The following is a 27000-nucleotide window of genomic DNA, read 5'->3' on the forward strand; positions in this document are numbered from 1 at the left end:
GCACCACCACACCGGACTATCTGGCTTCTGCCATTTAGCAAAATGTTTCTGAGGTTCTTCATGTTATAGCGTGTGTCAGCACGTCACTCTTCTTCATGGCTGAGTAATACTCCACTGCGTGAAGAGACACATTTATCTGTCCCTGTGTTGGGCATCTGGGCTCTTTCCACATTTTGGCTATACTAAATTGTCCTGCTACAAACACCTGTGTAATTTCTGTGTAAATGTACAGTACCCATATGTTGGGGTGATCAGACCCAACCCCAGTTCATGGGGGTGACAAAGTCCGGCGGAGTCAAAGGATTCAGAAAAACACAGTTTGAGAGAGAAAGGTGGCACACCAGGGGACCATCGCTATCATGGAGGCTGCGAAGGCCCGAGTTCTGGGAGCCCACGGTATTTATTGGTAATCCAACAAAGAAACAGATGGTGAGAATGTGGAGGTCAAAAGAACACATTGCATTAAGCACATGATTTACAGCTGTGACGGTTTAGCATTTATATGGAGCATGTTCTGCTACTTGAGATAATGGGAATAGGGGCCTAGGAGCCTAGGAGGGCTAGAAGCAAGAGCCAGCAAGTCTAGACACATTCTAAAGGACATTATGCAAGCCCTGCCTCAGTTTCCCTCCCAACACCTATATGTCTTGTTGGTATACATGTTGTATTTTCACAACTAAAATGCATAAGAAAAAGGACACAGATGGCTTATGTGTGCTGATGTGTAGCATTCTCTAAGATCTGACATCACAGAGCTGAACAGCACAGCTGGGCACGCACCCCCCTGGCTGGGAGGTGGCACATCCACACATGAGGGAAAAACACTGCCAGGCCATCTCACGGCCCTCTCAGGAGACGAGGAAGCTGCTGAAGAAGTTTCTAGCCTTGGGGGAGGTCAGGATGCAGAGCCACCTCCTGGAGCAAAGTTCCCTCCTCCTCTCTCCCTCCTCCAGCCCTTCCTTCCGACCCCTGGCCCTTTCTCTCCAACCTTCCTCTCCCCTCCTCCATTTCCCTCCTCTTTCTACTTTCAGAGAACACAGGGTTCCTGCAGGAAATGGGGCAGTTTCACCTTCCTGAGGAGGGGCCTGGGAGGGGCAGCAGGTGGCCGGGTAGGGCCAGCCCAGCTGTGAGCCTGGCGTGGGAGCTGCCTAGGCCGGGCCCGGCTGGGGAGCAAGTCTGCATCGCAGAGGCCAGGGTGAGTGGGCTGGGGAGTCGGTGCGCCAGGGTACTGGGGTGGTGCAGGCCCGGGGATCCCAGGGCACCACTGCGGGTGGAAGCTGGGACCAGGCGTGCGGGGCAGGGGACGCGGCGGCTTCCTGGGATTCTAGGAAACTGGGACCAGGTGTGCGGGGCAGGGGACGCGGCTGCTTCCTGGGATTCTAGGAAACTGAGACCAGGTGTGCGGGGCAGGGGACGCGGCGGCTTCCTGGGATTCTAGGAGGCTGGGACCAGGTGTGCGGGGCAGGAGACGCAGCTGCTTCCTGGGATTCTAGGAAACTGGGACCAGGTGTGCGGGGCAGGGGACGCGGCGGCTTCCTGGGATTCTAGGAGGCTGGGACCAGGTGTGCGGGGCAGGAGACGCAGCTGCTTCCTGGGATTCTAGGAAACTGAGACCAGGTGTGCGGGGCAGGGGACGCGGCGGCTTCCTGGGATTCTAGGAAACTGGGACCAGGTGTGCGGGGCAGGGGACGCGGCGGCTTCCTGGGATTCTAGGAAACTGAGACCAGGTGTGCGGGGCAGGGGACGCGGCGGCTTCCTGGGATTCTAGGAAACTGAGACCAGGTGTGCGGGGCAGGGGACGCGGCGGCTTCCTGGGATTCTAGGAAACTGAGACCAGGTGTGCGGGGCAGGGGACGCGGCGGCTTCCTGGGATTCTAGCAGGCTGCGACCAGGTGTGCGGGGCAGGAGACGCAGCTGCTTCCTGGGATTCTAGGAGGCTGGGACCAGGTGTGCGGGGCAGGGGACGCAGCTGCTTCCTGGGATTCTAGGAAACTGGGACCAGGGGTGCGGGGCAGGGGACGCGGCTGCTTCCTGGGATTCTAGGAAACTGGGACCAGGCGTGTGGAGCAGGGGACGGGCGGCTTCCTGGGATTCTAGGAGGCTGGAACCAGGTGTGCGGGGCAGGGGACGCAGCTGCTTCCTGGGATTCTAGGAGGCTGGAACCAGGTGTGCGGGGCAGGGGACGCGGCTGCTTCCTGGGATTCTAGGAAACTGGGACCAGGGGTGCGGGGCAGGGGACGCGGCTGCTTCCTGGGATTCTAGGAGGCTGGGACCAGGTGTGCGGGGCAGGAGACGCAGCTGCTTCCTGGGATTCTAGGAGGCTGGGACCAGGTGTGCGGGGCAGGGGACGCAGCTGCTTCCTGGGATTCTAGGAGGCTGGAACCAGGTGTGCGGGGCAGGAGACGCAGCTGCTTCCTGGGATTCTAGGAGGCTGGAACCAGGTGTGCGGGGCAGGGGACGCAGCTGCTTCCTGGGATTCTAGGAGGCTGGGACCAGGTGTGCGGGGCAGGGGACGCGGCTGCTTCCTGGGATTCTAGGAAACTGGGACCAGGTGTGCGGGGCAGGGGACGCGGCGGCTTCCTGGGATTCTAGGAGGCTGGGACCAGGCGTGCGGGGCAGGGGACGGGCGGCTTCCTGGGATTCTAGGAGGTGGGACCAGGTGTGCGGGGCAGGGGACGCGGCTGCTTCCTGGGATTCTAGGAGGCTGGAACCAGGTGTGCGGGGCAGGGGACGGGCGGCTTCCTGGGATTCTAGGAGGCTGGGACCAGGCGTGCGGGGCAGGGGACGGGCGGCTTCCTGGGATTCTAGGAGGTGGGACCAGGGGTGCGGGGCAGGGGACGCGGCGGCTTCCTGGGACTCAAGGAGGTGGGAGAGCTGCTCTCAGACCCGCCGCTGTCCTCCCACTAGCCCTCCCCGTGGTCCCTAGGAAGAGGTCTGGACCCGCCAGGCCCTCCAGAGGTCCCACGCCCCTGCTTGTCCACTGTGCCAGCTGTTCCTTCCTTGCGGCGCCCGGCGCAGTCCTGGACACCCTTGGGACTCAGCTCACGTGCCCCTTCCTCCAGGAAGAGTTCTCAGAGGCTGTGTGAGGAGCGCCGAGTCCCCGGACTTACTCTTTGTTCTGGAATTCTCTGCGCAGTCATCTGCCTCCCTGCCCAGCTGAGAGCAGGGCCCGTTGTCCGGCCCCACATTTTCCTTCCAGGTGGAAAGGATTTGCTGAATGAAAACCAAAGCTGTGGCCGGGTGTGGTGGCTCACGCCTGTGATCCCAGCACTTTGGGAGGCCGAGGCGGGTGGATCACAAGGTCAGCAGATAGAGACCATCCTGGCTAACACGGTGAAACCCCGTCTCTACTAAAAAATACAAAAAATTATCCTGGCGTGGTGGCGGGTGCCTGTAGTCCCAGCTACTCGGGAGGCTGAGGCAGGAGAGTGGCGTGAACCCAGGAGGCGGAGGTTGCGGTGAGCCGAGATCGCGCCACTGCACTCCAGCCTGGGCGACAGAGCGAGACTCCATATCCAAAAAAATAAAAGAAAAATCTGCTCCCCGGATGGGGTCGGGGGAGCTTCAGGGATATCACAGGACATTCTAGAGAGAAAGCCTTGGGCACTGGGGGAAGTTGGAGTCTGGAGCTGTGACTGGGGTAGCGAAGGGCAGACCCTACTTCGGCCAATGGCTCTTATACAGCAAAGCTATTTTCATTGTGAGGATCTAGTAGCGTCCACATCTCTTGGTGAATTCTTGCTGATCGGCATCTGACCCCATGGAGAAGCTCAGTGGATGTCACGGGTGGAAGGGGGGCATCTAGGGCCTCCAAACGTGTAAGTGTCTCTAAAACACCTCCCGCTGGGCCTCAGTCTCCTCGTCGACAAAAGGTCAGCTTTGACAAATCTCCAGACGGAGGCCAGGAGCAGACGGGGAGGGTCCCTCAGTCCCTGCGAGCAGCTTCAGGGGGACGTCGGCTGCGGTGGACTGACACTGAGCCCCAAAGCGGCCTCTCAGAGCCGCCCCTGAGGGGTGGCCTCACAGGTGGGGCTGAGGCTGCCAGCTCCCACTGGGGACAGAGCGGGCAGGCGGGCCTGGCAGGGCAGTGGTGCCGGTCTACGTGCAGCTCTGGAGTCTCTGGACCTGTGTCCTGTGCATATATCCCGGCTCCACCTCCCATGAGCCAGGCGGGCTGGACCTGTCTTCTCTACCTCAGTTTCCAAGACTAGGAGACAGGGGTAACAGCAGCCTTGCTCTCAGGGGTGAGGGCATGGGTTGAAGGGCAGGACACCCATGGAGGCAGTGGTGGCTCCGAGCACCTGCTCAGCCTTCCCAGGTCTTCAGAGCCCACAGGCGGAGCCCACCCTGAGGGATGAGCAGCTGGTTCTTGGGTGAAGTGAGGCCCCAGGACCCCGACTTGCAGGACCCCGCAAGGCCCCAGTGAACTGGCGCTGTGAACCGGCCCCACGGAGGCACTTTGGGATTTGGCCACCAGAGGGCAGCAGCTGCAGCAGCCAGGCAGGCGGTCAACACAGGCGCCTGCTGTCCTGGCCGGCCCGTGGGGTGTGAATTGGAGAGGAGTGGGCCGTGTGGAGGGGGACCAAGCCCCAAGGCCTGCCCTGGCGTCTGAGTGTCCACCCCTTTCACAGGCCCATTTCACAGATACTGAGGCCCAAAGGCTCAGGGCTCAGGCGTCCCCTACGTGTCCTGTCCCCAGGCCTCCTGTCCCCAGGCAGGAGAATTACTTGAACCTGGGAGGCAGAGGTTTTAGTGAGCTGAGATCACACCACTGCACTCCAGCCTGGGTGACAGAGCAAGACTTCATCTCAAAAAAAAAAAAAAAAAAGTGAATTTAAAATGCTCCCTGAACTCCAGCTGGGCTACGCAGAAGGCTGGGGCTGGGGTGCGCAGCAGGAGGCTGGGGTGCGCAGCAGGACGCTGGGTCCATGGGGCTTCGGGGGCTGGGCTGGGGGTTCAGGTGGGTGGGGGAGTCAGTGCTGTGAGGATAGGGCTCAGAGTCCAGAAACAGACAAGCCCACCCAGGTAGCCAGTGTCGACAAAACAGGAGAGGCTGGGACCTGTGCCCTGGAAGGACACAGGCAGCGGGTCCTGGGTCACCCACTCCGGGGCTGACCGAGCACAGTTTCAGGGAGCAGTATGGCCCAGCCTGCTGTGAGAGGATCAGAGAGACGGGCGGAAAGGAGGGGAGACAACGGTTGTGCTTGGGGCTGCGCCACGAGGGGTCCTTGGATGGAGGAGGGGGTCCCCAGGAGGCACCCGCATCCCCGGGGCGGTGAAGACCCAGCGTGTGCGGCTGACCTCGAGGACAGGGCGATTGCTCCACCAGAATGTTCCCAGATGGCACGGATGCTTCTGGTCCCGGCACTGGGACCTGCAGCAGGATTCCCGGGTGGCTTAAAGAGGTTCCTTGAGGTTTGTGATCAGGAATTCAAAGTAGTGCAGATCGGGACGGCTGGGCCTTCTCTCCTCAGCACACTCCGCGAAGGGCAGTGCAAACGCACGCTGGCAGGAAGTGGCCGGGAAGCGGGCAGGAAGCAGGCAAAGAGTGGCCAGGAAGTAGCCAGGAAGTGGGCAGGAAGTGGCCAGGAAGCGGGCAGGAAGTGGCCAGGAAGTGGGCAGAGAGCCGCCAGGAAGCGGGCAGGAAGCAGGCAAAGAGTGGCCAGGAAGTAGCCAGGAAGCGGGCAGGAAGTGGCCAGGAAGTGGGCAGGAAGCGGCCGGGAAGCAGGCAGGAAGTGGCCAGGAAGCAGGTAGGAAGCGTCTGGGAAGCAGGCAGAGAGCGGCCAGGAAGCAGGCAGGAAGCAAGCAAAGAGTGGCCAGGAAGTAGCCAGGAAGCGGGCAGGAAGTGGGCAGGAAGCGGCCGGGAAGCAGGCAGGAAGTGGCCAGGAAGCAGGTAGGAAGCGTCTGGGAAGCAGGCAGAGAGTGATCAGGAAGCAGGCAGGAAGCAGGCAGGTTTTACCGAGCGGCGTGACAGCTCCAGAGGGGATGACGGAGTCTGGCAGAGAATGGGGCAGGAGGCTGGAGGTCCTGGGCAGGCCCTGGAGCAGAAGGGGAAGGGAGGGGTGGGGTGATGGGACTGCAGTTAAGGTCTGGCCCCTCCCGAGCAAGGTGAGGGTAGCACAGGTCATTACAGGTCAGGGAATTGCTTGGCCAGGGTTGGGGACAATTCTCTCTTATTAGAATTGCCAGGAGTCAAGACAGGGTGGAGCTAGAAGAAGAGAGAGGGAGTGGCAGAGAGATAGGGTGCTTGGGGCTCTCACGTGAAGCCCTGGGGACGCTGCACGAAAGAAGACTCGTGGCTGAGCTGGGTGGAGGTGGGAGAGGGAGGCAGGCACCAAGGCCCGGGGCCCTGAGAGGTGAGGGGGAAAGCGCTCGTGCCTCAGGAGGCCACCGGAGCTCCCTCAGCACGGTGCTGCATGGAGGAATTGCTCAGCTAACATGAGCTCTGAGGCTTGTGCGCATGTTACAGAGAATGAGGTGGAAGCATCCATGCCAAGAGGTCTCCAGGCCATCTGGTCAACAGAAAGCCAACAACATGCAAAGGACAGGAGCCCACACCTGTGCTGGTCTGTGTCTAGAAATGCTGGAAGACGGCCAGGCGTGGTGGCTCACACCTGTAACCCCAGCACTTTGGGAGGCCAAGACGGGCAGATCATTTGAGGTCAGGAGTTTGAGACCAGCCTGGCCAACATGGTGAAACCCCATTTCTACTAAAAATACAAAAATTAGCCGTGTGTGGTGGCACGCACCTGTAATCCCAGCTACTCGGGAGGCTGAGGCACAAGAATCACTTGAACCTGGGAGGCGGAGGTTGCAGTGAGCTGAGATTGCACCCCTGCGCTCCAGCCTGGGCGACAGAGCGAGACTCAGTCTCAAAAAAAATAAAAAAAAAAAGAAATCATTCTAAGTCAAGAAAAATTAAAATTTTAAATTATTAGCATGTATTTACCATTCGTCTTCATATTGTGTAATGCTTGGCTTAAATGCAAATAGAATAGGATTTAACTCATGCAGAATCACCAAAATTGTACAATTCGCATTTTTATTTTAATTCATTTATTAGTTTGTTTATCCATCTTGACAAGGTCTTGCTCTGTCACCCCGGCTAGAGTGCAGTGGTAGGATCACGGCTCACTGTAGCTTAAACCTCCTGGACTCAAGCCATCCTCCTGCCTCGGTCTCCTATGTAGCCAAGACCACAAGTGTGTGCCACCAGGCTTGGCTAATTTTTGTATTTTTGGTACAGATGGGGTCTCCCTATGTTGCCCAGGCTGGTCTCAAACTCCTGGCCTCAAGCGATCCTCCCACCTTGGCCTCCCAAAGTGCTGGGATCACAGGCGTAAACCACCAGGTCTGGCTACATTATTTATTTATGTAGTTACTTTTGAGACAGGATCTCACTATGTTGCCCAGGCTGGAGTGCAGGCTCAACCTCCCAGGCTCAAGCAATCTTCCCACCTCAGCTTCCCAAGTAACTGTGACTGCAGGTACACACCAGCCTGGCTAGTTTCTTTATGTTTATAGAGACGAGGTCTCCTTATGTTGCCCCGGCTGTTCTCAGACTCCTGAACTTAAGTGATTGCTGCACTGTTCCCCGGGCAAAGTTGTACAATTCACATTTGGTAACTTATAGATTAATATTTATTTTATTCTCACCGGAACAGTGGGAACCTGCACAAAACTGGTTTTATTTTGCTCTTTACATGTGCACATCCCACCAGTACCCTCTACCTTTGGCTTCCAGAGGGTTGCCCACCCTGCTCCCTCTCTGCAGCCCCCTGCCCCCCCTGCACCCCCTGCTCCCCCCGCTCCCCTCCCTGCAGCCCCCTGCACCCCCTGCTCCCCTGCTCCCCTCCCTGCACCCCCTGCTCCCCCTGAACCCCCTCCCTGCAGCCCCCTGTGCCCCCGCTCCCCTCCCTGCAGCCCCCTGCCTCCCTGCACCCCCTGCTCCCCCCGCTCCCCTCCCTGCAGCCCCCTGCCCCCCTGCACCCCCTGCTCCCCCGCTCCCCTCCCTGCAGCCCCCTGCACCCCCTGCTCCCCTCTCTGCAGCCCCCACTCTTCCTCCCACTGCTCCCCACCATTGGCTGCTTGGAAATGTCAGAATCCAAGGGCCCCTGTGACTGGCCCAGCAGCAGCCCTGGGTCTCCATCCCCCCTGGGTGGGGTCAGGGATAGGCCTGGCCTCCCCCCGCCTGCTGGAACCCATGAGGATGCCCCCCTCCCGCTGCAACCTCAGAATTCCAAAGCCAGCCTGGTCTCCAGCTCAGTGCGGTCCACGTGTAGACCCTCCTCGGATTTCGAAAGCCCGTGTGGCTTTGCCAGAGGACATTCCAATCCTTGATTGTGGCTGGAGATGGAGGGAGATCAACCCATCGCACTTACAGATAAAGAAACTGAGGACGGAGTTTGTCCCAACTCCGGGGCCAGAGTCAATGTCCCCTGAGGGAGTCAGGGAGGTGGCTGGGGTCTGCCAATGGGGAGGGAACACACGGCCTGGGACCCCCAGGTCACATGAGACTCTCTGGGCCCTTTGGGGTGGGCCCAAGCTCCCAGGCCCCCTCCTCTCCACTTCTCAACCTGCTGCCACCTAAGGCAGATACCCTACACTACTGCCTGGGGGTCCTTGAAGGGTGATCACCCAGCACAAGCTCTACTGCCTGGCCTGGGACAGAGAGTCCCAGAAGCCCCTAGGCTGGCCGGATGCTCAAGGCCTCACTGAGGGCATGCGTATCTTCGGAAACAAGAACCAGCTGACATGTGTGAGGCTTTAGCCCGGCTCTCCCTGGCGTACTGTGCAGGCCCTCTCTTAAGGAGGTGGCTGTTTTGTAGCTGGAGAGCTCCGTGGGTGGCAGGACTGAACTTGAACACCAGAAACAACCCCCAAGCCTTGTGACCTGGGAGGCAGGAGGCGGGTCTGTCTCCCTGGGCCTTGGGTGGCTGAGCTGAGGTACTCGGCACCCTGTCCCACGCGTGGTGAGTCTCGGGGAGCCGGGAGCCAGGAGCCAGGGGTTGTGGTTTTGGGGAGTGTGGAGCCAGGTTGAGGCCCAGGGCTGTAATGAGGGCGGAAAGCCCCTCTCCTCTCTGACTGCCTGCGATCCACCATCAGTGAGGGAGAACCTCAGAGAGTGGGCAACTACAGCATAGCATGGAGCGCCATAACAGGCAGCGAAGGGTGAGGGTCTCAGAGGATGGAACCGGGGGGGCCTCAATTCCAGACAGGGGTGAGAGGGTGGCCTGTGGGGTGACTGTGTCTGGAGGATGGGGTAGCGAGGGTGGGGAGGCCAGGCTGAGGGGCCCTGACCTCATGGGAGCCGGGAGCCTGTTGGGAAGTCCTTCAGAGGTGCTTCACTGGGATTCACTGGGAGGAAGAGCTTGCGCCCTGGTGCAGATGTGGGCTGTGGGGGTCAGAGTGGTGGGGGCAGCCATGGGGGGCCTGGGCAGGGTGAGGAGGGATGCGGGGAAGCCACCAGCCTCAGGGTGGGCTGGACGCAAGGAGGGAGGCATTGGGGGCAGAAGTGGGGTGCCAGCCTTACAGCTGGGCCTGCAGGTTGAGGAGCCTGCGGACTCCCCCAGTGCAGACATCAGCCTGGTCAGGAGCCAGAAGAGAGAACCCGGGGCTGCTGAGCCTGCTGTGAGCCGCCGGGGCCTCCCATGGAGAGAGACAGGGCCGGGCTCCCCGTGGAGCCGCAGGTTCCCGATGTTCCCTCCTCAAGGCTTATTTGGGGGCGTCTGTGCCAGGCCCCGTGGGTGGTCAGATGGGCCCCATGCTGAGTGTGGGCTCCCGTCCCTCACACATGCAAGGAAGGGCTCACGTGAGCAGGTGCACGTGTGCGGCTCATCTGTGCGTGTACGTGTGTCTGTGTGCACGTGTAGGTATCTGAGTGTGCGTTTACTCAACACGTGGGAAAGTCTGCACGTGTCTGTTCTAGGTACGTGGACGTATCTGACCATGTGGACTTGGGATGCGTCCAGGTGTTCTCGTCTGCGATGATCTGTGTGTGGGGGGCGTGGGCAGGTCCGCATTGCTTGTGGCTACTTGTGCAGAAGTGGTAACATCCGATATGGCCGTGGTGGCGTCTGCATGTTGGCTGTGGATGGGGCTTCTGGGAGACAGAGCTGGGTGGAAACACAGACATCACTGTCGAGGCTGTCACCTGCGTCTCCACAGAGCCGAGTCAGCACCACTCTGTGAGGAGAGCATGTGGGGTGGGGCCTCGGTGCACCCATCTCTGGAGATGGACCCAGGACTCTCATGCAGGAACCCACCCTCTTCACTGCTCCCACCCCCAGGGGTCTCCTAGCAACGCTTCTCTAAACATTAACTTTCGGGGCCAGGACTACTAACCCCAGCTCTCCCCTAAGCCTCGCTATGGCCAGGGGAGGGGAGGGGCAGGAGGGCCTGGGCTGGACAAAGGACCCTGGTCCATCGGGGACATGAAAGACGCACCACCAGAACCAGTGGAAGAAACAGGATTAAACCTGAGCCTTTCCCACTGCGACTCTGCCAGCTGCACCCTGTGTCAAGATGTGAGGTAAGGCACAAGCATTTCCTCCTGCTCCTGTCCACGAAGGTGAGAGGAAAGGAATCAGAAAAGAATAACGCACTCGGGCTGGGCGCGGTGGCTCACGCCTGTAATCCCAGCACTTTGGGAGGCCGAGGCGGGTGGATCATGAGGTCAGGGGTTCAAGACCATCCTGGCCAACATGGTGAAACCCTGTCTCTACTAAAAATACAAAAATTAGCCGGGCTTGGTGGTGTACGCCTGTAGTCCCAGCTACTTGGGAGGCTGAGGCAAGAGAATCGCTTGAACCCAGGAGGCGGAGGTTGCAGTGAGCCGAGATCGCGCCATTGCACTCCAGCCTGGGTGACACAGTGAGACTCTGTCTCAAAAAAAAAGAAAAACAAAGAATAACACACTCATCAGACAATAGAAAGTCTCCACTGCAGGCAAAGATTCCAACCCATTTCTGGGAAGGAGGAAGTGAATGGAAGAGCATGTCTGTGAGGCAGACTAGGGGGCCTCATTGGGAACATTCCAGGGCGTTCCAGCGAGAGACCAGGGAGCCAGAGAGGAGCTCAGCTCAGACGTCGCAGGCACGATGGGCTGGGAGTGAGGAAGACGCTGAGGTTGGGGTTTGTTCCCAGTTGGAAGAACTGGCCCCAGGACCACCCAGACAGACACACCACCCTAACCCCCCCACAGCCAGAGGAAGGTCAGGAGGCCCTTCCCCAAACATGTTTTTGAGAATCGAGGTAGCTATTTTTAAAAATGCTGCTGGGCGTGGTGGCAGTTGCTTTAAAAGGAGCTTCTGTGGACCCAGCTACTTGGGAGGCTGAGGTGGGAGGATCGCTTGAGCCTGGGAGTTGGAGTCCAGCCTGGGCAGCATAGCAAGACCCCATCTCCTTAAAAAAAAAAAAAAAAGTGCTCATGCATTCTGGCTTCAAGGTCCCTGGTAACCGGGCATCTCCGGAGCTCGCCCCACACAAAGCCTGGGGTCGAGAGCCCGCTCACACATACGGCACTGCCCACCTTGCTGTTGCTTTATTTTTAAATATGAAATTTGAAGTGACAAAGATTACCAGCTGCCGAGGGAAGTCGGCAAACACAACAGAAGGTCCAGATGAACAATGGGAGACCCGTCTGCATTCCGTTTGGTAAACCACAGAAGAGAACAGAGTGTAGCTGACTCCAAGCAGCTCTGCCTCCCTGACGGGAGCGGGGCGGGAAGGAACACAACAAACCTTGGAAACCACCCTCCGGACACCAGACGCACAACCCCCAAGAACACACGAAAGAACCGTGCTGGGAGACAAAACAGAGGAAATGGAGTACACAGGATAAGCAGGAGGAAACCCAGGACAGGAGGCAGTAAGGAAGCTCAGACAATCCAACCCCTGCCCGAAACCCTGGCCAGACAGAGCTCAGAAAGGAGGGGAAGACGAGGGATACCGGCGACTGGAAATTCCCTGGACCAGAGGCAGAGGGAGCGATCCAGGGAGTGAAAAAGCCTCACACGAAAGCACATGGCTGAGAAGTCCCGGCGCTCCGAGGAAAGAGGCGGCTCCAGACCTGGAGGGAAGAGTGGTTGCCCACACACAGCTGGGCCTATCAGCCACGCGTGCACAGACGGACTGTGGCGCGGTCACCTCCTGAGGGAAAAAGGTTTCCCGCCCAAAGTGCACATCCAGAGAAACTTCTGATGAGGGCACAACAAAGACAGCCGGTCTGGAGGACTGGGGAGTGAACTCCCACAGACCCGATGCTAGGGAATGGTTGCGGGGCCAACTCTAACGGAATAGGGTTTAGTCTGCTTTGCATTGCTCCAAAGAAATCCCTGAGGCTGGGTCATCTATAGAGAAAAGGGGTGGGTTTGGCTCATGGTTGTGGAGGCTGTACAGGGAAGCATGGCACCAGCGTCTGCCTTTGGTGAGGACCCCAGGGAACCTCTCATCACGGCAAAAGGGGAGGGAGCAGGTGTCACCGGAAGGATGGCCTGGAGTGTAATTGTCCAGGTCCTCCGCGTTTGAACAAAGAAGTGGACAAAATATACAAAGTAACAAAACACGGGAAGAAAGCAGCGAAAGCAGGGATTTATTAAAGTGAGAAAGGTCGGGAGAGGGGTGGGAGTGGCGCTGTTACATAGTTCTCTGGGTTTTTTTTGTTTTTTTGTTTTTTTTTGAGAGGGAGTCTTGCACTGTCGCCCGGGCTGGAGTGCAATGGCGCCATCTCGGCTCACTGCAACCTCCGCCTCCCAGGTTCAAGCGATTCTCCAGCCTCAGCCTCCCGAGTCGCTGGGATGACAGGCACCTGCCACCACACCCGGCTGATTTTTGTGTTTTTAGTAGAGACGGGGTTTCTCCTTGTTGGCCAGGCTGGTCTTGAACTCCCGGCCTCAGGTGATATGCCCGCCCCGCCCTCCCAAAGTGCTGGGATGACAGGTGTGAGCCACCCCCCATCCCCGGCCAGTTTTCTGGGTCTTAAGGGCACCTTTCATGGTTCCTGTACCCCTTATCTGGATGAAAGATTTGGTCTGTGGCTAATCAAAGGCTGAGGTAAACTGGTGTCTGCAGATGAAAGGGTGGCCCACAGCCAGTCCACAGCACGTTCCTTTCCATCTGGGACATGGTGGTGGGGGCTGTAGGAGAGCAGCCTTTGATCCTTTGCTACTGGGCGTGGGGCTTTTCCTTAGGGTGTAGTTTTTGGAAGTTGGTATTAATTGGCCCTGGGTTCCCTGCCTCAGACCTCGAAGTTTTTCCTGGATTCAGCGTGCATTGGCCTCAGACTCTCTCCCCCTAACCTTGGTATTTTCTCTTTTAGGAAGTCAGCACAAATTAGCGTCCCATTCCCTGCCCCAGGCCTCGCTGTTTTTCCTTGATTCAGCACGAATTGGCCTAAGTTCCCTGCCCCCAGACCCTATTCTCCTGCTCGCAGGCATCACATGCGGAGAGGGAGCCAGAGAGGGGTGGGGGGGTACCAGGCTCGTTTTAACCGTCAGTTCTCTTCCAAACGAACTCATTACCTCCAGAACTGCACCAAGCCATTGATGAGGGGCCCGTCCCCATGACACAAAACCTCCCAACTGGGATCCAATTTCCACGTGAGATCCGGACAAACATTCAAACTCTATCAGGACTATAAACCAAATAAAGGTGGAAGACCTTCAGTGCAGGCATTAAGTGAGCACTGAGATTCCAGGCTGGGAGTAGCAGGTTGGACGAGCGGAGGCTCTGGGGGCAGGGAGGGAGGTTGCAGAGTCCAGAGCTTGGAAGATGGAAGATAAGGGCACCCAGTGTAGGGCAGGAGAAGAAAGGCAACTGGAAACTCCAGGACAAACTATAAAACCCCATGGAAAAGACAGGTTTAAGGCGACTACCTTGATCTGAGGGTGGTCTGAGTGGCTGGTGCCTTTGTGCTCACAGCAGGACTGTCGTAAAGTAGGTACCCTCCATGACTTCTACTTTACAGACGAAGAGACTGAGGCCGAGAAATTGAACCAGCTCACCCACGCTGCCCTTGAACGGTGGTGGTGAGATGGGAACCCACAACCTACCAGGCCACTGGGCCCTGCCCAACCCCCAGGACGCCCTCGTGTCGAATGAAGTCCGTGGCTTTGAGCCTCGGAAACGGTGCAAAATGCAGTCCACGCATGGCTTTCGGCCCTGGTCTGGTGCTCGGAAGACATGCACCTCCCTCTACCTGCCCCCGTCCTCCCGCCACTGTGAGGCCCTGAGATTCTTGTGATGTTTGAATAAGGGCGCCGCATTTTCATGTTGCACTGGGCCCTGAATGGTGGAGCTGAGTGATACGGTTTGGCTCTGTGTCCCCACCCAAATCTCATCTCAGATTAGAATCCCCACATGTCAAGGGAGAGGCCCGCTGGAGGTGAGTGCGTCGTGGGGCCGTTCACCCCGTGTTCTCGTGGTAGCGAGCAAGTTCTCACAAGATTGTTTGTTGTTGTTGTTGTTGTTGCTGTTTTTTAAGACGGAGTTTCACTCTTGTTGCCCAAGCTGGCTGGAGTGCAATGGCACAATCTCGGCTCACCGCAGTCTCCACCTCCCGGGTTCAAGCAATTCTCCTGCCTCAGCCTCCTGAGTAGCTGGGATTACAGGCATGCACCACCACGCCTGACTAATTTTGTATTTTTAGTAGAGATGGGGTTTCTCCGTGTTGGTCAGGCTGGTCTTGAACTCTGGACCTCACGTGATCCACCCACCTCGGCCTCCCAAAGTGCTGGGATCACGCGGTGGCATGAGCCACCGCACCCGGCCCAAGATCTGGTTTTTACAACTGTTTGGCAGTCCCCCCTCAAACTCTCTCCCCCACTGCCATTTAAGACATGCCTTGCCTCCCTTTTGCCTTCGGCCATGATTGTAATTTTCCTGAGGCCTCTCCAGCCATGTGGAACTGTGAGTCAATGAAGGCTTTTTCCTTTATAAATTACCCCGTCTTGGCCAGGCGCGGTGGCTCATGCCTGTAATCCCAACAGCTTGGGAGGCCAAAGCAGGTGGATCACTTGAGGTCAGGAGTTTGAGACCACCCTGGCCAACATGGTGAAACCATCTCTAGTAAAAATAAAAAATGAGTCGGATGTGGGGCCAGGCGTGGTGGCTCACACCTGTAATCCCAACACTTTGGGAGGCCGAGGTGGGTGGATCACGAGGTCAGGAGATTGAGACCAGCCTGACCAACATGGTGAAACCCCTTCTCTACTAAAAATACAAAAATTCACTGGGCATGGTGGCCCAGTGCGGGAGTGCAGTGGTGCAACCTCGGCTCACTGCAAGCTCCGCCTCCCGGGTTCACATCATTCTCCTGCCTCAGCCTCCCGAGTAGCTGGCACCCCAGGCGCCCGCCACCACGCCCAGCTAATTTTTTGTATTTTTGGTAGAGACAGGGTTTCACCATATTAGCCAGGATGGTCTCGATCTCCTGACCTGGTGATCCGCCTGCCTCGGCCTCCCACAGTGCTGGGATTACAGGCGTGAGCCACTGCGCCCTGCCACAAAGGGTATTTCTTTCTTTCTTTCTTTCCTTCTTTTTTTGGTGAGACAGAGATTTACTCTTGTTGCCCAGGCTGGAGTGCAAGGGCACAATCATGGCTCATCGCATCCTCCGCCTCCCGGATTCAAGCGATTCTCCTTCCTCAGCCTCCCGAGTAGCTGGGATTACAGGCTTGTGCCACCACGCCTGGCTAATTTTGTATTTTTAGTAGAGACGGGGTTTCACCACGTTGCCCAGGCTGATCTCGAACTCCTGACCTCAGGTGATCCACCTGCCTCGGCCTCCCACACTGCTGGGATTACAAGTGTGAGCCACCTTGCCCAGCCCCCGAAGGGTATTTCTTTATAGCAGTGTGAAAATGGATGAATACAGTGGCCTCAAGTTCTCTCCTTAGTGGCACCTGAGGGAGCGTGATGCTCTTGGAAATGCTCTCCTGTCACCCAGTTTCTGCCTCTGAAGTGACAAGCAGAACATGGATGTTCTCAGCGTCCAGGGCTGTGTGGCTAGTATTGGAGCTGAAGGCAAAAGGAAAAATCAGAATATTGGGCCTGTCTTTATTTTAAAGGTTTGTGGGGTTTTTTTTTTGTGTTTTGTTTGTTTGTTTTTCTGAGATGGAGTCTTGATCTGTTGCCCAGGCTGGAGTGCAGTGGCGTGATCTTGGCTCACAGCAACCTCTGCCTCCCAGGTTCAAGTGATTCTCCTGCCTCAGCGTCCTGAGTAGCTGGGATTGCAGGTGCGCACCACCACGCCCAGCTAATTTTTGTCGTTTTAGTAGAGAGAGGGTGTCACCATATTGGCCAGGCTTGTCTTGAACTCCTGACCTCAAGTGATCCATCCGCTTCGACCTCCCAAAGTGCTGGGATTATAGGCGTGAACCACCATGCCCGGCTATTTTAAAGTTTTATACTTTGTTCATTATGGATTTTTTTACATGAACTCTGATTTTTTTAAAATATTGAATGAAAATACGATTTATCATGACCTGGGCATGGTGGCTCATGCCTGTAATCCCCGCAGTTTGAGAGGCCAAAGCAGGCAGATTGCTTGAGGCCAGGAGTTGGAGACCAGCCTGGGAAACATGGGGAAGACCCTGTCTCTACAAAAAATACAAAAATTAGCCAGGCGTGGTGGTGCACACCTGTAGTCCCAGCTACTCAGGAGGCTCAGGCAGGAGGATTGCTTGGGCCCAGGAGGTGCAGGTTGCAGTGAGCCGAGATGGAGCCACTGCCCTCCAGCTGGGACGATCTTCCTTCCCTGCCAGTCTCCCCCCACCCCCCAAAGCCTCTGACCAGTTTTCCCTCCTGCTCCTCCCAGGAGGCCTGGTTTAGCCCCAGTGCTCAGCCCACTGTCCCCCAGAACCCCGGACACTGCCCAGCCCTGGGATTGAGATTCTTCCTTCAGGGCATCACCTGGGAACTATGTTCCCAGGAGCCCTCGGGCGACTTGAGTATGCTCTGCTGCGGCCTAGAAAGGCCCCAGTTCTAAGGACGTGTCCAGTTGCTCGGCCTGAAGCTCTGTAGCTGGAGTGTGGGTCCCTGTGACGCTGGAGGGCTGCAGGCCAGGGGTGCAGACCCCTCAGTATTAGGGCAGGCACCAGGGGCACACCTGGCTGTGCAGCAGCTTCCTGGAACGCCCTAATGTTTATCCCCCATGGCAAGTCATGTAAGATGATTTTTACGTGGAAAGAGGTGCTTTATGAGAATGCACTATTTGAATGACTGTTCTCTTGTTTGCAGATCTAGGCCCCCGGGTCCTGAGGGAGGTGGTGGTAATAACAGCAGCACAGCGAGAGCCGACAGCCACTCGCCACTCACCCGGGCCTGCTCTCAGCCTGCTGTCCTTTCACCTGGGCTCTAGCTCCACCCCTGGGTCTAGGATCCCAGCTTCTTACTATGCCTCCGCCTAGCCCAGACAGCAACACCCAGTTATTGGGTGTCCGGCCTTCCATCCTACCCACCCTGGTGGGGAATGTGCTGGTTACTTATTGAACACGGGAAGCTATAAACAGGAGAGCGGCCAGCTATCATCACTTCCACCCACACCTCTGGTGCCTCTCCTGGCAGGCAGAGTGGCTCCTCACGGCCTGAAGCTCATCCTTCTGCACGGGCTGGCCAGGCCAGCACAGAGGCACCAGGGCAGTGGCGCACACAGGTCCCTGGGGACCCCACCATGTGGACCGGATGCTGGCTCTGGCCCCTTGTGGCCGTCTGCACTGCAGACTTCTTTCGGGACGAGGCAGAGAGAATCATGAGGGACTCCCCTGTCATTGATGGGTGAGTGCTCACGTAAGCCAGGTGCTTAGGGAACCAGGACTGGGAACTGGGGCTGTGGAAGCCAGGGCTGGGGGTGCCGGGGCTGGGGGAGCCGGGGCTGGGGGTGCCGGGGCTGGGGGAGCCGGGGCTGGGGGAGCCGGGGCTGGGGGAGCCGGGCTGCAGGAGCTGGGGCTGGGGGAGCCGGGGCTGGGGGAGCGGGGCTAGGGGAGTCGGGGCTGGGGGAGTTGGGGCTGGGGGAGTTTGGCCTGGGGAGTTGGGGCTGGGGGAGTTGGGGCTGGGGGAGCCGGGGCTGGGGGAGCTGGGGGTGAGACTCGTGTGCCCTTGGCTTGGGACTCAGTTTCTCTGGGGGTGAGACTCGTGTGCCCTTGGCTTGGGACCCAGTTTCAATTTCTGCGACGGTGCCGGGCCCTTGCCCTTTCCTGGCCCCTGCTGCTTTGTGGGGTCTCTCAGGGCCCCCAAAGACTTCAGCAGATGAAGGTCTGCAGGGACTGGGCGGGAAGGAGGCAAGGCCCCACTCCCTGGCCCCGAAGCTCAGAGTGAAGTCTGGGCCTGGGGATGCTGAGGCCCTGCGCCCCAGTCTCTCCTTGTGCCTCAGCTTCTCCCGAAAGCAGCAGGTGCGGGTGGCACCCTACAGGCCCTCTCAGCCGGCATCTTTTTGGCTCTCTTCCCACTTCCCCCTGGCCTGCCTTCTCCCCAGGGGAGGCCCATGCCACTCGGGCCCCTGCGTGTGCTGCGCTGTGTGCCCACCCAGCCCCCACCCCCAACCTCACTGGGGTGCCTGGGTCACCTGCTTCTGTCCTGACCTCCGCAGGGCGGAGATCCCCACTGCCCAGGAATCCGACCCTCCCCGCCCCTTCCTGGCCTGGTGCCCCGACACTGGGTCACCATGGAGGCCTCCTGCTTCCAGGCTCCAGACTCAGATCAGGGTCCACACTGGCTCTGAGTTGGGGTGGGAGGGTCACTGAGAGTCCGCCCTGTGTCTGGCACGGTGTCTCCACCTGGAAGATGCCTCTGGGCTTTGTTGGGGAAAAACTCTGTGAAAAAAGCAGGGAAACCCGATGTCTTGTTGCATAAGAACTTCAGGGAACAGGCCGGGCTGGGGGCCCTGGCTCACGCCTGTAATCCCAGCACTTTGGGAGGCCAAGGCAGGCGGATCACCTGAGATCAGGAGCTCAAGACCAGCCTGGCCAACGTGGCGAAACCCTGTCTCTACTAAAAATACAAAAAATTAGCCAGGCCTGGTGGCGCATGCCTGTAGTCCCAGCTACTCAGGAGGCTGAGGCAGGAGAATCACTTGAACTCGGGAGGCGGAGGCTGCAGTGAGCCGAGATTGGGCCACTGCACTCCAGCCTGGGCAACAGAGTGAGACTCCATCTCAAATTAAAAAAACTTAAGGGAGCAGAGGCAGCTCCAGAAAGGGAGCAGAGAGTGGTCCCGTGCATCCTCATGGTTTAAAATGGCCACACCAGCTCCAGCCCTCACATCTGCATGCCGGCCAGCAGGGAGGAGGGAGACATGAAGGGGAAAAGGACAAGCAGCAGGTGACTGTCAGGGTCAGGTTTTTGTTTTGTTTTGTTTTGTTTTGAGACAGAGTCTCACTCTGTCTCCTGGATTTAAGTGATTCTCCTGCCTCAGCCTCCTGAGTAGCTGGGATTACAGGCGCCCGCCACTACACCCAGCTAATTTTTTTGGTATTTTTAATAGAGACAGGGTTTCACCATGTTGGCCAGGCTGGTCTCGAACTCCTGACCTCAAATGATCCGCCCCCCTCGGCCTCCCAAAGTGCTGGGATTCCAGGCATGAGCCACCACGCCCGGCCAGGGGTCAGTTGTTAGAAGCTGTTACAGGACCCACCTTCATCCCTCAGCCACTGCCAGCGACACAGGGGCAGGAAGTATCTTCAACCCAAATGGCTGTGTGCCCACTGAAAACGGGGGGTTTTAAAGTTACAAAGGAAAAGGAGGAGATTGGGTCCCGGGGGCAGCCAGCAGTCTCCCCACGAACAGCTGCCTGAGTATGTGCTTGCCGCTTTGCCAGCATTTTCCAGCACTCCTTGGAGCAGGACGCCGGATTCCATATCCCAGCTAAGGGCACTGCCCCAGCTGCACAGATAAGGAGGGTGGGTCTGATTAGCTGCAGAACTGCAGTTTGCCCTGGCCATGAGGCAGGCAGGGCCTCCATCCCACTGAGAAACCAGAGACCCCACCTTCCCATCATTTTCTCCAGCAAGAGTGGAGAGGGCTGGCCGGGCGCAGTGGCTCACACCTGTGGTCCCAGCACTTTGGGAGACTGAGGTGGGAGGAGTGCTTGAACCCAGAAGTTTGGGGGCTGCAGTGAGCTGTGATTGCACCCCTGCCCTCTAGCCTGGGCAACAGAGTGAGAACCTGTCTCAAAAAGAAGAAAGAAAGGAGGGGCTGCAGGAGGAGGAGGGAGGGGAGAGAAGAGAGCTGCCCCATTGCAGCCTGTCCCTCCAAGGGCGGCTCCTGGGGTCCTGGGAATCCTTACCCATCCCAGGCTAATGTCTGAGATGGGCCGCCCGCGTCCTCAGGCCAAGGAGTAAAGTCTCCTGGGAGCCCTGCCCAGCCCCGCCCAGGACAGTGCCCAGTATAGGGCTGCACCTAGCGATGAGGCTGCTGCCCGGGCAGGGTCCCTGGCTGGAGCTCATGGTTCCCTCAGCAAGTGCGTCCTGAGCACCCAGTCTGCTCCGAGGGCTGGGGAGAGGCATGTGCCAGCCCAGGCTGTCATGTGGACTCGCTGTGGCCAGAGACAACCTCGTTATTGCAGGAGCTTTGGGAGAGACTCACACCAGCATCAGGCGTGCGCCCGCCCATCTGCCCAGGGGTAGGGCCGGAAAGCGTGCCAGGCTGGGCTTGGGGGCACCAGCCTAGGGGAGGTCAGGAACGACTGGGACCCAGGAAGGGCAGAGCCCTCCCCTTGTTTCCCCTGAGGAGCTCTGTGGGTGCATTTGCCTTGGAAAAGGTCATTGCGGGCACATAGATTTGAGCTGGGTCACAGAAAGCAGAGCCCACAGCTGGAAATGATTAACAGTTACTCATCTGCCTCTCCCAGCTGCCCTCCAAGGAAGACACCAAGACACCCTCATGTTACAGATGGGGAAACTGAGGCACAGAGGGAGCTGTCCTCAAGGAAGGCACCAAAACACCCTCATGTTACAGATGGGGAAACTGAGGCACAGAGGGAGCTGTCCTCCAAGGAAGGCACCAAGACACCCTCATGTTACAGATGGGGAAACTGAGGCACAGAGGGAGCTGTCCTCCAAGGAAGGCACCAAGACACCCTCATGTTACAGATGGAGAAACTGAGGCACAGAGGGGCGGGTCTGGAAACTGAATGTGGAGGGGCCCCTGCGGCCTCATCCCAGCACATACCCTCACAAGGCAGTCCCCCTGAGACAGGGGCGCAGCCCACATTACAGGAAGGAGACTGAGGCCCCAGACCCAGTGATAGAGAAGGGGAACCCCGGGCATTCCCCAGGGTCGGGGGTCAGGCCTCAGCCCCTTCACATCCTCTTCACAGCCTCTGAGTCACGGGATCAGGGACGAGGGCTGTCTGGGGCTGCAGTTGGGCCTGGTCGGTCCCGGGACTCAGATCTGCTGGTTGAAACACAGATCAGATCATAGCCTAGCGACTGCCCTAGGCCTTAGAGCTGCGTTACTTTTTCTTTTCTTTTCTCTTCTCTTTCTCTCTCTTTTTTTTTTTTTTTTTTTTTTTTTTGGAGAGAGTCTCGCTCTGTCGCCCAGGCTGGAGTGCAGTGGTGCGATCTCGGCTCGCTGCAAACTCCGCCTCCTGGGTTCATGCCATTCTCCTGCCTCAGCCTCCTGAGTAGCTGGGACTACAGGCGCCCGCCACCACTCCTGGCTAATTTTTGTATTTTTAGTAGAGATGGGGTTTCACCATGTTAGCCAGGATGGTCTCGATCTCCTGACTTTGTGATCTGCCCACCTCGGCCTCCCAAAGTGCTGGGATTACAGGCATGAGCCACCGCGCCCGTCCTGAGAATTGCATTCCTAACGAGAGCGGATTCCCTTTGCTCCTGGTCTCTGCCAGGCCCTGCTGGGCAGCTGGATTCGGACCCTCTGAGACCCTCACTCAACCACCAGCTCTGACAGCCCCAGCTCCCCCTTCCTCTGCGTTCCCCTTCCTTCTCCTTTCCCCTTCCTTCTCCTTTCCCTTCCTTCTCCTTTCCCCTTCCTCTGCGTTCCCCTTCCTTCTCTTTTCCCCTTCCTTCTCCTTTCCCTTCCTTCTCCTTTTTCCTCACCAGAGCTCCTACCCTCACCACCAGCTCCTGGGAAAACCTTGGAGAACCTCAGTCCTTTGGAAGGATCTGATTGGAGTTTGGGTGCAGGGCTCTTCCCTGGGGACAGAGGCAGCAGAGAGGCCTGGGTAGCCCCCAAAGCCTGTACTCGACGCCCTGCTCCCCAGGAGGATGGGAGGTCCCAGGCCCCCCAAGGTCAGGTCATTCCAATTACCCAGCCACCCACCATATTCCCCAAGAGGCAATTTGATCTTTAAACTGAAAACTCTCAGAAACAGTATCACCCCCAGGCCCTTGCCCCTTCGCCCATGTCTCCAATCCTGTCCATTGAGGTCATTTGGCTCCTTGTGTCCCATCCTCAGACAATGTGTCTGCCCCCCAGCCTCCTCCACAGAGAAAGATCCTGGAAGGGATGGGCTACCCAGCTCCCTGAGCTCCTGGCTCGGGGTTCCCTGCCCTGGGGGTGGACACAGTTGAGAAATGCAGCCTGCACAGGTGTGTTCAGGTGGCCGGTGATCCGTCACCCCTGCGGCCGAGACTTCAGTCCTGCGTCCGTCGTGAGGGGTAGGAAGTGGGGAGAGCAGCCCAGAGGCCAGGAGCTCGGAAGCCCCCAGGTCCCAGTGGCCACCCTGACTGCCTGGCCTTTCCCCGGCAAACTCCAGGCACAACGACCTCCCCTGGCAGCTGCTGGATATGTTCAACAACCGGCTGCAGGACGAGAGGGCCAACCTGACCACCTTGGCCGGCACACACACCAACATCCCCAAGCTGAGGGCCGGCTTTGTGGGAGGCCAGGTACCGCCTGCCCTGCCTTGCGCTTGCCCTGTGTGGGGTCATCCCGTCTCCTACCTCGGGCCTGGCTACAGTGCGGCCGTCCCTGTGGTGATGTTCCTCCAGGATCCCTCGGTGCCATAGGCCCTTGTAGGGACAGACACCCAGGCCGAGGGAGGGATTCCCAGGGGGTGGGAAACCAGACTCCCACAGGCATGCAGGGGGTGAGCTGAGACCCGGCTGCGTCAGCTCCTGGTACCCCCTGCGGCCCCCAGTTCTGGTCCGTGTACACGCCCTGCGACACCCAGAACAAAGACGCCGTGCGGAGGACGCTGGAGCAGATGGACGTGGTCCACCGCATGTGCCAGATGTACCCGGAGACCTTCCTGTATGTCACCAGCAGCGCAGGTGGGGTCCTGACCTGGGCCCTCCAGGTCCTGCGTCTTCCCACCCAGCCCTCATCCTGAGCAGCAGGTGCTGGTCAGGACACCTCACCCTCTAGACACCCGGTACCCACTCCCCTGCACCCTGACTCTCCCCGCAGGCATCCGACAGGCCTTCCGGGAAGGGAAGGTGGCCAGCCTGATCGGTGTGGAGGGCGGCCACTCCATTGACAGCAGTCTGGGCGTCCTGCGGGCACTCTATCAGCTGGGCATGCGGTACCTGACCCTCACCCACAGCTGCAACACGCCCTGGTGCGTGACTCCCCATGGGAGGCCCCCGGGCTGTGGTCAGGAGTGAGGGGGCAGACACTCCCTGCAACCCTCCTGAGCCCATGCCCTCTGCCTGTGAGTCCCAGGACGGGCCTTGCCTGCTGGGCTGATGGGAGGCTGAGACCACTGCTCACCCCTTGGGCACCTGCCTTTTGCTCCTGCAGGGCTGACAACTGGCTGGTGGACACGGGAGACAGCGAGCCCCAGAGCCGAGGCTTGTCACCCTTTGGGCAGGTGAGTGGGGTGGGAGGGGCCGGTCACCCCCAGGGAGAAGGCAGAGGCCCTGGAGGGTGACCAGAACGATGTATTTCTGCACGTGGGACCTCAGTCCTCGTCTGTAAAACGGAGCTGGCAGCCATCCCCCCAGGGTGGGTGCCGAGCCCCGAGTGGCCCGGGAATTCCAGCCATGAAGGACGATGACTCACATCTGGTCCAGCCCGTCCACCGCCCCAGCCCCGACCCTGGGGGCTGTGAGGGTGGACGGAGCCCTGTCTTCCCAGCGTGTGGTGACCCCGACCCTGGGGGCTGTGAGGGTGGACGGAGCCCTGTCTTGTCTTCCCAGCGTGTGGTGAAGGAGCTGAACCGCCTGGGAGTCCTTATCGACTTGGCTCACGTGTCTGTGGCCACGATGAAGGCCACCCTACAGCTGTCCCGAGCCCCGGTCATCTTCAGCCACTCCTCGGCCTACAGCGTGTGCGCAAGCCGGCGCAACGTGCCTGACGATGTCCTGAGGCTGGTGGTGAGGGCCGAGGGAGCGACCCCCTCCCCCCCGCCTCCCTGGGCAGGCCCTCCTGGCTCTCAGCTCCACCCTGTCTTCCTTCCTGTGCAGAAACAGACAGACAGCCTGGTGATGGTGAACTTCTACAACAATTACGTCTCCTGCACCAACAAGGCCAACCTGTCCCAAGTGGCTGGTAGGTGGGGTGTGAGCGGCCAAGGGGGCCGAAGGGGGAGGGCCTCGCTCGGGACCCATACCTGCTGCTCCCTGGACAGACCATCTGGATCACATCAAGGAGGTGGCAGGAGCCGGAGCCGTGGGTTTTGGTGGGGACTTTGATGGTGTTCCAAGGTAAGGGGGTGAAAGCTCCGTCCTGTGGATGAGCCGGGAGGTTCATGACCTGGTCAGAGGGCTGAGGCGGCTGGAGGAGGGACCTGTGTCCTAGTGTGGGGGCCCAGCTTCTCCTGGCCCCAACACAGGGTCCCTGAGGGGCTGGAGGACGTCTCCAAGTATCCAGACCTGATCGCTGAGCTGCTCAGGAGGAACTGGACGGAGGCAGAAGTCAAGGGCGCACTGGCTGACAACCTGCTGAGGGTCTTCGAGGCTGTGGAGCAGGTGAGGATGGGGTGGCCACCTGAGTCTCCCCCACCACCACCAGCAGGCAGGCTGCCCCACCCGTGTCTGTCTGTCCCCAGGCCAGCAACCTCACACAGGCTCCCGAGGAGGAGCCCATCCCGCTGGACGAGCTGGGCGGCTCCTGCAGGACGCATTACGGCTACTCCTCGGGGGCTTCCAGCCTCCATCGCCAGTGGGGGTTCCTGCTGGCCTCCCTCCCTCCCCTAGTCCTCTGTCTGTGTCTCCTGTGAAACCCGGGAGACCAGAGTCCCCTTTAGGGCTCCCGGAGCTCAGGGAAGACCCGCCCATCCCAGGACTCCGGATGGCAGGAGCCCTGCTGCCCACGTGGAAGGACCAGCGTCTCCTGAGCGGGCGCCTGGGCTTACCTGGGGGGCAGGATGCCTGGGGACAGCTCAGGACACACACACATTAGGCCCTCAATAAAAGTAACATCCCTTGACATCCTGGGGTACGCGTCATCGGCATCCAGCTCAGGAGGGGGGGTGTTTTGTGAAAATGGCTCCTGGTTGGACGTGGGGCGCAGGAGTGCCCGAGTCTTCGGTCCAGGCCAGAAGGGCTCAGGAGGTGTGAAGAGGGCTTTGTACAGACGCTGCTTGAGCGTCTTTAGGGACAGAGTCTAGGCTCCAGTAGCCACCTCCAGCCACGCACTGGTGCACACATCCCACCCCTGCATACACATCCCACCCCTGCACACACACACACCCCCCACCCCTGCACACACACACACACCCCTGCACATACCCCACCCCTGCACACACACCCCACCCCTGTACACACACACACACACCCCACCCCTGCACACACACACACACACACCCCACCCCTGGACACACACACCCCACCCCACCCCTGGACACACACACCCCACCCCACCCCTGGACACACACACCCCACCCCTGGACACACACCCCACCCCTGCACACACCCCCCACCCCTGTACACACCCCCCACCCCTGCACACACACCCCACCCCACCCCTGCACACACACCCCCCACCCCTGCACACACAGCCCCCACCCCTGCACACACACCCCCCAGCACACACACCCCACCCCTGCACACACACCCCACCCCTGCACACACACCCCACCCCACCCCTGCACACACACCCCACCCCTGCACACACACCCCACCCCTGCACACACACACCCCACCCCTGCACACACACACCCCTGCACACACACCCCACCCCTGCACACACACCCCACCCCTGCACTCACACACCCCACCCCTGCACTCACACACCCCACCCCTGCACTCACACACCCCCACCCCTGCACTCACCCCCACCCCTGCACACACCCCTGCACACAACCCCACCCCTGCACACACCTCCACCCCTGCACACACCCCTGCACACATCCCTGCACCCACCCCACCCCTGCACACACACCCCACCCCTGCACACACCACTCCTGCACACACCACTCCTGCACACACCCCCCACCCCTACACACCCCCCACCCCTACACACCCCCACCCCTGCATACACCCCCCCACCCCCGTGCACACACACCCCACCCCCATGCACACCCCGCCCCCCCGCACCCACCCCCCCAACCCTGCACATACCCCCCACCCCTGCACATACACCTCCCCACCCCTGCACACACACCCCCCACCCCTGCACGCGCACCCCCCACCCCTGTTCATTCTGCTTCTGTAAACATGGCTAAAGGCCCAGGAACCGGCGCTGGCAGAACCACTCTCTTCATCCAGCCTCTTTGAGACGGAATCTCGCTCCGTCGCCCAGGCTGGAGTGCAGTGGCATGATCTCAGCTCACTGCAACCTCCGTCTCTCTGGTTCAAGTAATTCTCCTGCCTCGGCCTCCTGAGTAGCTGGGACTACAGATGTGCGCCACCACACCCAGCTAACTTTAGTAGAGACGTGGTTTCACCATGTTGGCCAGGCTGGTTTCCAACCCCGACCTCAGGTGATCCGCCCGCCTCAGCCTCCCAAAGTGCTGGGATTACAGGCGTGAGCCGCTGCGCCCAGCCCAGCCTCTTTTGGTAAATGGGAGGCAGGGTCTGCATCAGTGTGGCCCCCAGGCTCCCTCCCACCGTGGGCAGCAGAACCAGGTCCACCACAGGGACAGATGTGGTCCAGGCGC

At 59.2% G+C, this 27000-nt stretch overlaps 1 protein-coding gene across 4 annotated transcripts; it reads left to right on the forward strand.

The window, feature by feature from the left end:
• The first annotated feature begins 1109 nt into the window (after positions 1–1109).
• On the forward strand, positions 1110–25328 carry DPEP1 (dipeptidase 1). 4 transcript variants are annotated; one of them, XM_054534358.1, is made up of 11 exons: positions 1110–1195; positions 17566–17775; positions 22714–22846; positions 23098–23230; positions 23367–23517; positions 23700–23769; positions 24098–24274; positions 24365–24449; positions 24529–24604; positions 24733–24868; positions 24949–25328. In XM_054534358.1, the coding sequence occupies exons 2-11, from the start codon at positions 17672–17674 to the stop codon at positions 25117–25119; spliced, it is 1236 nt and encodes a 411-aa protein (XP_054390333.1). In that variant the 5' UTR covers positions 1110–1195; positions 17566–17671; the 3' UTR covers positions 25120–25328. The 4 variants fall into 4 exon arrangements, with proteins under 4 accessions (XP_054390333.1, XP_054390332.1, XP_054390331.1 ...); XM_054534357.2 differs by lacking the exon at positions 1110–1195 and adding an exon at positions 5564–5750; XM_054534356.2 differs by lacking the exon at positions 1110–1195 and adding an exon at positions 5565–5893 and having other exon boundaries at positions 17239–17775.
• Positions 25329–27000: the final 1672 nt, after the last annotated feature.

The sequence above is a fragment of the Pongo abelii genome, chromosome 18 (assembly GCF_028885655.2).
Source record: "Pongo abelii isolate AG06213 chromosome 18, NHGRI_mPonAbe1-v2.0_pri, whole genome shotgun sequence".
NCBI classification, from domain to species: Eukaryota; Metazoa; Chordata; class Mammalia; order Primates; family Hominidae; genus Pongo; species Pongo abelii.